We start from the raw sequence: 11,615 nt of genomic DNA on the forward strand, positions 1-11,615 counted from the left end.
TGATTCTATGATTCTACAATGACAATTTTCTTGCATCATTATGCAACTTTATGAAAACAATGAGTTACAATTTACAAACATAAGACACAGAACACACAATAATTAATGATCATACATTCAGCTAACAATTTTGAAGGAGTTGCTGCTGAAATTATGGGTGGGCCTTCTAACTTTCATGGAGCTGGTAAGGGGATTTTCTGAAACAAGGCAGAAAATGCAACCACCTTACAATGAAAATATAGCACCGATTCCTCTCTCTCTCTCTCTCCTCATGAGAGAGCGCCATTTGGACATGATGAAACATTTATGCACTCTCGCTGCGTCCTTATACTTTTGTGCTTCTCTGACAACTATTGCATGAGGGGTGATGCTTGAGTTCCACAGGACAGTGACTTCCAGCTGATCCAGTTATGTGACAATGAATGCTTACACAGGTGCTCAGCCACGCTCTGTCAGGGCAGAAGGCTGTGTGGGAAGAGAACGGACACCAGGACAGAGACTGGCTGAATTAACTGATTAACTCAAGGGCCCAGCCCTTGCAAACACCCTTCCACATTAAGGAAGGGTTTTTTAAATTTGGGTGACATTTGACAACTTATTCGGTGAAGACTTTATTTTATAGCGCAACAAGTCTTTCATGCAAACTAATACTGAACGTATGAGTATGTGATTTTTTCTAACTAAATGGCAGGTTCATGAGAGTTTAATTAATTTGATGAGTGTTAAGCTGTTATCAAATCATGCCACAAAACACTGTAAAAGCAGTTTTAGGACAGTATTCATTACAAGGGTGTTTTTAAATGGCAAGAATTAAAATGTATGTTTTCAAATGAGGCTAATGTAGGCGAAAATGTCACGACATTCTGTATTAGTTCAGAACAGCTCAATAAAAGGAGAAGTTTCCTTGTGTAGTTTCGACACAGGTGCACATTGATATGAAGCACGTTTTGAGTATCTATTTCATTTAGAGTAAAATTCAACTTAAAATTTCAGTCTGAATTCTGGCTGGACTAATAAATAGTGGACGAAGGAGAGGCAGCTGCCATGATTCTATTGTTATAGATAAAGAATAATAAACTTCCCAGCTCAACAATTTCAGGATATCTTGTAGTAACATTTATCAGGGTTTTGCAACATGTGTGGCCTGAGAGGAAATTTTTTTTTTTTCCCTGAAAAATTTTCAGAAACATTTCTGAAAAAGTAACAACAAATAAGTCCTCACTACCATATTAATGTATAAGGATTATTTCCCATTTCAAAATGTCTAAAATGAAAAAAGCTAAACTTTCCAAAGTATATCTGCCATTTTTGCTGTTTGGCCACAGAGAATGTGATAAGCTCTGAAAACTGAACAAAAATTACTCCTATTCACATAACCACAAAACAGCTGAGGTTGGAAGGAACCTCTGGAGATTTTCAGGTGCTCAAAGCTACAGCAGGTTGCCCAGACCTGGAGACTGCATCCAGTCTCCAGCCAAGATCCCTTGGAGCTTCATATGCTCCACACTACACCTGGCAGTTGACTGGAGTCTACGTAGAAAAGCTCCAAGGAGTCATAGTCTGAGGGCCAGACAAGCCTTGGCAGTCTTTCCACAACGTCCCACAGCTGAACCCCTGCAAGGCAGCAAAACTCCCCAAACAACAGATGAGGTCAGAAAATGGGTGCATCCTTCTCCCACCTGCAGGGAATTGCTCACTAGTTTTCCTTACCACTTCCTCCTGGTGCTTCTGTGTGGATCAGGCTTAGTTGGCTTGGGAGTTTCATTAAGAGTGCAGAGACAAAAATACAGCCATGCTAAGAGATTGTGATCAATCATAGAGGCATAAATTCTACACGACATACCTATGTCAAGTGGTAAATTTTGGTGAATTTCAGCATTATCAGTACATAGATATACAACGACTATTTTCAAGGTATTTATAAGATAATCCTTTTTTAATTAATCCTTGACTAACATACTCAACACAGGAATAAAAATGTTTAAAATATACTTAATCTTTGTCTACATATTAACAAACTTCTGAGTGTCTTTCTGCCTCTGGAATAATTTTTTTTTTTTACAGACTTCAGGAATACTTTTTTTTATTTTACTTCTTCATATCTGGGAAACAGTTTTAGTTTCATGTTCTCTGCCCATTCATGCATAAATAAAATAATTTATGATTGTTAACTTAAGCAGCAATTCAACAATCTTCTTCATTCCAATTTCCAGGTCTTTATAAATTCTGCAAACAAAGACGATGCCTTCATTGAGCTATCAATCTAGAATGAGAATGTAGAACTGTATGCAATGTCTGTGAAATATTAAAGATCCCTAGGCTTTTTCAAAGCTTAAAGCAATTACTGGTTGAACAGACTATGAAAACTAATTTTGATAAAGAATATTATTATTTAAATTTTCTGAAACACTCAAGAAAGTGTCCCCCCCACAAAAAAAACCCTATAAAATATCAGAAGCCATCCTGTTCTAAAGGATCTATTCAAAAGATTAATTTCATTATCTACTTATAGCATAAAGACTTTAGAAAATCAAAGAAACTTCAAGATAATACAGAATCATTGAATGGTTTGGGTTGAAAGGGATCTTAAAGATCATCTAGTTCCAACCCTCCTGGACAGGTAGGGACACCTTCCACAGACCAGGCTGCTCAAAGCCCCATTTAACCTGGTTTGGAGTATTTCAGGGATGGCGTATCTGCCAGTTCTCTGGGAACCCTGTCCCAGAGTCTCACAACCGTCTCAGGAAAGAATTTCCTAATATCTAATCTAAAGCCACCTGCTTTCAGTTTGAAGTCATTCCAAAAAACCTACACGCCCTTGTAACACATCCCTCTCCAGCTCTCTTACTGGAAGGGCACAACATCTCCCCAATGCCTTCTCTTCTCCCAGCAAATAACTCCAACTCTTTCAGGCTGTTCTCACAGGAGAGGAGCTTTGCAAACAATATACAAAATTTCTGTACCCAGTGATTCTGTGAAAAATGAAATTGCTCTAGCTAGGAATAGGTCATGCTAACCAGGTCTTATGCTTACTGTGCAAGGCTGGCAGTACTGGCCTTCTAGATGTGTTACCAGCTTGTTACAAGAGCTTGCTGTGTAAAGTGGAATTCAGCACCAGGTATCTCCTATTATTATGTAAAGCTTGGGATAGTATGGGAAAATAGCAAAGGTCTTGAAAGTATGAGCACAGTTTGAAAAGAGAGGCCTCAGAACTATGAACAACAACCTGCTGGTCATGTAATGGCCATTTAGAAAGGGCACAATTAAGAACTGGCAAGGCTACTTGTGCTCTTAGACAAGAGGCAATGCAATTACGCAGCAAAGAAAAGATTCTAAGTGACACAATAAAGGTACCTGCTACAGCCTGAAAAATAACCCCACCTAAGTGTCACCCAGCCTGTAGATCAGGAACTGAGGTAAAGAGCTAAAAAATCATATGAAAGGAGATCTCAGATTTGAGGCCAATGGTAGGGGTGAAAGAAGAGGCCTGCATCAGGTCCAGCTTCCCTTGTCAAAGAGCTCTCAGGTAATCTTGATTACCTCCATGTAGGTAACTAAGACTATCAAGAACCTCAGCCACCAGTACCAGCTATGTGGCTTCAGCTTCATGGTACTGCATGCTCACAGCTAATTTACGACCCAAGTTTTAAAGAATATGAACTTTGAATTTGCACTGCTAATAACTAACAATTACAAAGAACTAGCCATTAGCAACGTGTGCTGTTAATGAATACTAATGTAGTGCAGATTTGTTTTACTGTTTAAAACTGGCCTAATTTACCCATCTTCCAAACACTACAATCAAAATCTCTATTTTTCTGCTTATTTGTGTATGTATATGTAATAGTTTCATCTGTGCTCTTTCAAAGAAGATTTACAGGCCTAGAGGTATGTTTAACTCTAGTCAGTAAGAGATAACGGAAGGTGTCACACTGAAATATACTTTTTCTTACAGGATCACAGACCTGGTTAACAGAGGTCCATGTTCAGAGGCCACAGATTTCAACATGAAGCTATTTAGTACTGGAAGACTATTTTGACACATAAACATGATGTATCATACACTTAGGATGGATTAGATGAGAATTTAATGAGATATTCCAAAATGTAATGGCAAATTCAAGTGTGTACCTCATGTCACTTCCTTGTATGTGGTTATTTGAGTAAGGGAAAGGTTTTTCCCAGTACAGTGTTGCTGTGTACAAGACATAGTTTTAGGTCACAATGTCTCTGATCTATTACTTAATCATTGAGGAGACAAAGTAACAGCCAAATGTCTAGGTGAGCACCTAGCATGAGGTGGGAGAGATCCTTCCTAAGTATGTGTAGTGTCTTCATTCACACACATCACACTTAATGGGTGCCTGCAATAAGAATTCAATGGTTGGAAACCAAGCTTTACAATATGTATTAAGAAACACCACCAAACTGAACCAAGCTAGACCAACAAAGGAATATAAAGGGAGTGATACTGGATAGTGAAGAAGGGATTTTAATGAACCTCAGTTTAAAGCTAATACCATATTTCAACAGTATAAAGAAAAAACTTCATTATATTTAAAATCATTAAACACTGCCTTGTGAGTATTAGATAAATGCAGAGACTAAATTAAAATCTAAAGTACATTAGTACTTTTCTTGGAAACACATAAAGGATGTTAGTTTCATGTTTTGAGTGTGGTCTCACCCATATGGAGAGACAAAAAGTACAGCCTGTTATACCACATACAGACTTCATAGCTAATTATGCACCTAACATTATACTTCCCACCTCAAATACATTTCATTTACTTTTTCTCTTCTTATGTTTCAATACTCAAGATAATTCCTTAGATTATATTTTTAATGTAGTTACGAGGAAAAAAAGTTGTCTTTTCAAATTAGGTACATTCCTACCTGATTAAGTTTCTTCCATAGGTTGAGAACAGGAGAAAGTTCTGTAGACCATATTTCTCTGTCAAATTTGCAGCCAGCAGTTACTGACCTACTCAGGATCCGAAGCTGTGAAATCACCTGAGTGATGAGAATACAAATACACTCTTGAAGAAGGATAAACAAACTTCTTTTAGTACAAAAATGTGATACACTAGCAAATACTCTTCAATTTATCTATAAACTATCCTTTCCTGCATACTTAATTACTGATCATGATCTGATCAAAACACAAACAATATCCATATTCAAGTCCAAACATACTGGAACCTCATTCATATTAAGCTACAAAAACCCCCCTACATATTTTTCTTATCCCAGTAATTGTCTTTGTTCAATTATAATTTAAAAACTAATGAGGTGCATAATTAATTAAAAAGCCTATTTTCCACAAAATTTAGATACAAAACTCGAGCTCTGCCTTTGGAAACAAACCCCCAAAATATGTTACTAAATACATACAGTAATTATCAGGCATCAAAACTCAAGACAACTATAGGAAATTCATTCTGATCTGACCAAGATCTCTTATTTACACATTCATGCTACCTCAAACTATTTAAATGCATACTTATTAAATAAAGAAAGCAAGAAATTAAAAGAATAACTACAAACCTTCCAGAAAGAAGGGGAGATTTTAATTCATTAGGTCCAACTGCCTTTTATTGTTAGCAACCCTGGTAAGTTCAAAAATCAACTGATAAAATATATACATACATTTGGAAGAAAGGACACTGAAATTAAAATTCTTCAGTGATATTGAGTCTGTTCCTTAAATTGTATATAAACACCCCTGGTATTTTTGAGGCATTTTAGCGACATTCTAGCTGTTTTTCACAGTGTATATTTTGCAAGGCATGTTAGAGAACAACTTATTAATTCTCTCCTCTTGCACTTGACAATAAAGAATTAAGCTTGATAGTAAAAAATGTATTAATCATTCAGAAGGACTGGACTCTTTAACTGTAAGACTGAGGGAGAAAGTAAAGTTGTTTCTGCTGGGATTTGGCTTATTTTCTTAGTCTTGAAAGATGTGCAGTGATGAAGTGTTTTCTGTTGTTTTTCATTTTCTTTCACTGAAGCAAATGGCACCTTCTTATTTATCAGCTTTGATAGGGACTATGAAGCACTATAAGATGGTAACACACCATCATAGTAAACCATCATTTTCACTTCTAAAACAAGCACTGATCATGAGACTGTGTTTTAAAATCCGGAGAGAAGATTATAAGGCCAGTAGTAGAATCACAACATCAGAATTGAAGAAAGAAGATTTCAGCTTAGCCAGGGATCTTTTTGGCAGGAGACAGCTGGCAACTGTTTTGGAGGGCAAAGAGGGGCCAAGAGAGCTGGTTAATCCTCAAGAAAAAAATTCTCAAAGCACAAAACCAGTTCTTTCTGATGCAGAGGAAACAAGCATGATAAGCAGGTCAAAGAACAATCACGGTAGAAGATCATAATGGATGTAAAGGAAGCTACTGACCTCCAGTCACAGAATGAACTGAGTCAGAAAGGATCCACAGGCATCATTGAAGTCCAACTCCTGGTCCTGCACAGCACCATCCCCAAGAGTCACACCATGTGCCTCAGAGCATTGTGCAATCATTTCCTGAACTCTGTCAGGCTGGTGCCATGACCACTTCCCTGGGGAGCCTGTTCCAGTGTCCAGCCATCCTCTGGGCGAACAACCTGTTCCTGATATCCAACCTAAACCTCCCCTGACACAGCTTCAGGCCATTCCCTCGGGTCCTGTCACTGGGCACCACAGAGAATAGATCAGTGCTTTCCCCTCTGTTTCCCCTCATGAGGAAGCTGGAGACTGCAGTGAAATCTCCCACAGAAAATGGGCACAAGGATGGACTACCCAGCACGGGCATAAAGACAGCTCAATTGTGTTAGGATGGAGCGAGGAAAGCCGAATCTCATCTGGCTTTGAAAACAGCAGTGTATGCAAAGGCCTAAAAGGACTTGTGGAGTATTCTGGTAGCTGAAAGAAAAGAAAATATAAGCCACTGCTCTTTATAGCTTCTGTTATGTAAAATAACATTTCATTCTCTCATTCTCGTAACTTAATTTTAAACTTTCATAATCCTTTGTGTGCCCCAGCTATTGTGTATACCAAAAAAGATTCTTGTTTAATTTAGCAAAAAATTAATTTCTCTGATGGATGTTTTGATCATAGTATAAATCCTGCTATTCTTCCTCATTTTCACTCTGCACATATGCAAATGTTCTGACAAGCAATACAGATAATAAACACACATTTGTGCCTTCCAGATATCATTCTTTTAGCTATAGTTTTGTATCGTTTAATTTGTTTTTGGATAGTTGCCTGCCATAATCTGCTAAGCAATAAAACATTTATATCAAATGCACTTTAACTGGTAATTCACTATGTAATAGTTCATATAAACTTGCATATAGTGCATACTATAAAGCTGAAAAATGTTTATACGATTGCTTTGTGAATATGGGGGATTGAAAATACTAACTCTGATATTCATTTTTAAAGCGCCTTTAAAGGTATAAACATGTACCTCCATATAGCTGAAATGATTTTGAGAAGTAGTGACTGCAAGAGCAAGTAACTAAAGTATTTTTCTAGCTCTACAATATGGGGTTAGCTGTCTGTTTCTAGTTATCTAATTATAAAATTTGTCAATATAGTTTAAATAGGAAATACACTATCTATCCTTAATTTCAATTTTTTTCTTCTTCAGTGTGCCTGTATGTTCCTGGTTTGTAAATTTCATCAGAGTAGTTAAAAAATACTGGGTTATCATTATCAAAAGTTAAACACTTAAATTAACTGAATCAAAAGAAATCAAGTTTTAGCTCTCAGTGTTCTAGAGTACTGTAACATACAATGATCTTCATCAAATATTCATGGAAAATCTTTAACTCTTAACAGTTCATCCCATTTCTCTCAGGTATAAACATGTGTGATGGTAATATAATTTACTCCTAAAGTTTCCATGACAGCGAAGATTTCAATTCACTGTAATTTTTTTTTTAATTAATGGGTTGGGCTGAAACTTTGTGTACTGGTGGCTCTTTCAGCGTGAGTATTTTTTGAAAATTTTAACCTAGAATAGTCATTCACCTTCAAGAAACAGATGAAAATACATTTGATTCACGTCAAAATACTCAGGTTAACTTCACCTTTGAACTGCTTCAACACCCCAAACTTTTGCTAATGAACTGCAAATTCGATGGCATGACATCTGTCCAAATTTAGGAAAGAATTAGAGTAACACATATTACTACTTAAGTATGATTACAAGTTTGATTTTAGAACTTGAATGGCACAAGTATTTCATTCTCACAGATCTCACTGAAGTTCCTTACATTATTGACCAGTCTGTGCTACTTTGAATCAGCCAAATCTTGAGAAAATGTTTACTCAGTACTCTCAAATCAGTCTCTTTCTGGATGTTATGAAAATGAAAAGGGAATTTTTTTTTTTAATAGGATCATAGAACAATTAATGTTGGAAAGAACCTAAGGAGGTCTCTAGTCTAACCTCCTGCTGGAATCATGACGAGCTTTAAGATCACACCAGGTTGCTAAGGGCTTTATCTGGTTTTGAAAAATCTCAAGCAGAGAGACAGAACAACCTCTTCCACTGCTTTACCGCCCTAATGATTAAAATGTTTCCCTTAGTATCAAATCTGGACCTTTCTTGTTTCAGTTTATATCCTGTAAGAGTCAAATGCATGGATTGGGACAAAGAATGTGTTAAGATTGGGAAGGGCCTGAATAAAACCACGAGTGGGATATATTACCCGGGTAGAATTCTCAGGTGCATCACAAGTGTCCAAGGGATTGTAGTATGTTTGCAGTTGCTCCACATAACTGTTTTCACCTCCAGGCAAGTGAAATAAGTTTTGAGTTGGAAGGGACACTGGATTTAAAAGAAAACGGATTATCAAGAATACATTTCTGGGGGTCACATGAAAACCAAAGCAACAAGACAGGAATGAACACACAGACTGGATAAGTACCTAGAAGGAAGGAGACCTTGGTTCAGATGACAAAGAGAATACAATTAGGAATCTGATTTAAGAAGATGAAAGAACTCTTGGGTTGAAAGAAGGCTCTGCATGCGGTCACATTAGGCAAGCACAAATACATCCTTACCTATCCTCAGGCACTTATTTGAAGCTTACTTAAAACTAACTCAAAAATATTATCGCCTTGGCCTCCCTAAGAGGAGGGCTCCCAACAGACAAATCTTAAGTGGGCTAACTTGAACTTGAAAGACTCTCTTATTGAGTACATAAGAAAGCAAAGTTCCTTACATAGGTACCTGAGATGGATGGGTCTGTGCTGTGGAAATTAGAATGAAGGTTTTAATTTCATTTCCTGAAAATCTAACTACAAAGCTTGAGAAGAATTTATTTTCTCTCAATGTACTATATATACAATACCGTCAGGCCAACCTATAATCAACTTCAAATACCTACTCTAGATTAAGCTTGCCTTAAACACAGTGTTTCTATGGCCACAAAATGAGATCAGAAATGACCAGCACAGATGCATATATCCAGGTCTGTGGAATCATATCCTTTGCACTCTAACCCAGGTATTTATTTACAGTACCAAGGAAACTGAAAATTTAATTATAGGTGTATAATACCGGGTACTCAAAATAAGAGTACTTTTACAATACCTAACCTTTGAATGCTCTCCTTTGTTATTGCAATGTATTCTTTTTATGTATTATACACTAAAAGCTCTTGTATGTTGTGCTAGTCCAGACCAAACACACATCTGAATATTCCGAATAATGAGAAGAGTGAAAAAATCTACCATTAAGCAGGAAAACAGTACCTTGATTAAAAATATGAGAGGGATAGAAAAAGAGGAAATAAAAATATAAAAGCAATCACCAATAATGGTGAGGAGGAGCAAGAAGATTATTCAGACTCACAATTCTTTGTAGAATCTGTTTTAAGTAAGGTCACCTAATCATAACAGTATTTATACAAAAAATTCAATAGAGCAATTTATTTGTGAACAATGCATCTAATACTGATGAACAGCCTACAGAAACTGCTACCAAGTATCTTCTCTATTCTTAGTGGAAAATTCATGCACTGCATGTTTTTTTCTGAGTTATCAGTGCAGAAAAATACAAATAGCATATATTAAGAAAGGTGGGCTGGTCAAACTAAGAATGTCAATATTTATTTCTCTAGTTATTAAATTACTTATGCATCTCAGCTTTTTAATCTATTGCCTATTTTTGGGTGCATCTGTGGACATATGCTGCTATGATATTGACCAGCACATCAGAGTAAAAAACAGATGAATCTAGAGAAATTATGAGAGATAATGAACAGAATGGAAAGCTACAAAGACAACAAATGTTCCCATGTGACTTCATACAGAACTACTAGAAAGACATGTTTTACCTGAAAATTAAAATTCATGGAAAAAATAAAAACGAGGAAATGAGAAGATTTGAACTTTTCATTCTCTGGAACTCAGACAAGACAGATTTCTAGGAACACAAAATCTATTTCTGTTCATTACTAATGCACAAGATGAGGAAAAAGTCTTGCCTTCAGTCATTCACCACTACTGCAAAAACTGCTACTTCACAAACACAACACATAATAAACACAGACTTACATCTAAGTCTTGTCCTCATTTCAGAAGCAATATACCCTACAAATCATGCAACAAAATCATATTTTTACACATAGTATTACGACTTGAAAAGGAGGAAAGTAATAGAGTAAAAAACATCTTGTGAAATTCTATGTCAGTGAACTAAAAAAAAAAATCTCAGATCAATCATTTCTGAACTCAATATGATTACTGTTTTAAGAATGCAAAACTGCAAAGATTTGCTAGTCAGATAACAGGTATTTTTTTCTCACAACTATGGAACATACAAAAAGGATCTTCATTTTTGTACAAAAATCTAGCAAAGTCCTCTCAGTAAATCTACAGATGTCAAAGCAGATACTCTACTGCCATCTACCAGTTTTAAAAGGACATAGTCGTAGCACAGAAACCACTTCTATGCTTCATTTCTCTGAATGAAACAATATATCCCTTTACATAGCTGTTTGAGGAAATATTTCTGTTTCTATAAGACTTTACAGCTCAAACTGAAGTATGAAGCTTTAGCTTACTTTGGTAAATATTGTGAAAATACTAACCAAATGCAACGCAACTATGTCTTTACTGCATCATGAGAGGGACGAGGTTTCTGTGTGACATCCCTTCTGTCACAACTACATGCTTCCAAACTGTTTCTCACAGCTTGGTTCCTGTTCTCTCATTGCTGTGAAAGTAGACTAAGACTGAGCTGCCACTGGAACCTCTCTTCAGTCCCTGACTGTGTCCCTCTCTGCAAGAAAAGGATCCATGGATGCTGTTAGGATGAGGGTACTTTAATGGCACTTGTAAGCGAATCATTCCTACTGCATGTGGATCAGTAAGAGACAGTGTAGGTGTAAGCTTGCTCTTTTGTTGTTCCATCAAGACCACCTCAAAGCTGCACTCTCACTCATTAAGGATCTGAAGTAGGGCTGGACTATATATAGAGATACATACCTTCTCAGTCAAATACAAAGCAAATGTGGCAAAGACATTGACCACACCTGCATCTTCCGTTATATAGAAGCACATCATTTATCATGTACCTTTGACAACAAGAAGACTCTCTG

General features: G+C 36.6%; 1 protein-coding gene across 4 annotated transcripts in view; it reads right to left on the reverse strand.

Annotated features, from left to right (window-relative positions):
• Positions 1 to 11,615, reverse strand: part of DYNC2H1 (dynein cytoplasmic 2 heavy chain 1) — a 155,050-nt gene that overhangs the window by 32,727 nt on the left and 110,708 nt on the right. For 2 of the 4 annotated variants that reach the window (XM_017737642.1, XM_008636292.2), the window contains exon 83: positions 4,897 to 5,013. In XM_017737642.1, coding sequence (XP_017593131.1) covers positions 4,897 to 5,013 — 117 coding nt within the window. Of the gene's footprint in view, positions 1 to 4,896; positions 5,014 to 8,717; positions 8,837 to 10,569; positions 10,606 to 11,615 lie in introns of those variants that run through there. The other 2 variants (XM_017737644.1, XM_017737645.1) reach the window with 2 other exon arrangements.

This window comes from Corvus brachyrhynchos, unplaced genomic scaffold, assembly GCF_000691975.1.
Source record: "Corvus brachyrhynchos isolate BGI_N302 unplaced genomic scaffold, ASM69197v1 scaffold86, whole genome shotgun sequence".
Lineage (NCBI taxonomy): Eukaryota > Metazoa > Chordata > Aves > Passeriformes > Corvidae > Corvus > Corvus brachyrhynchos.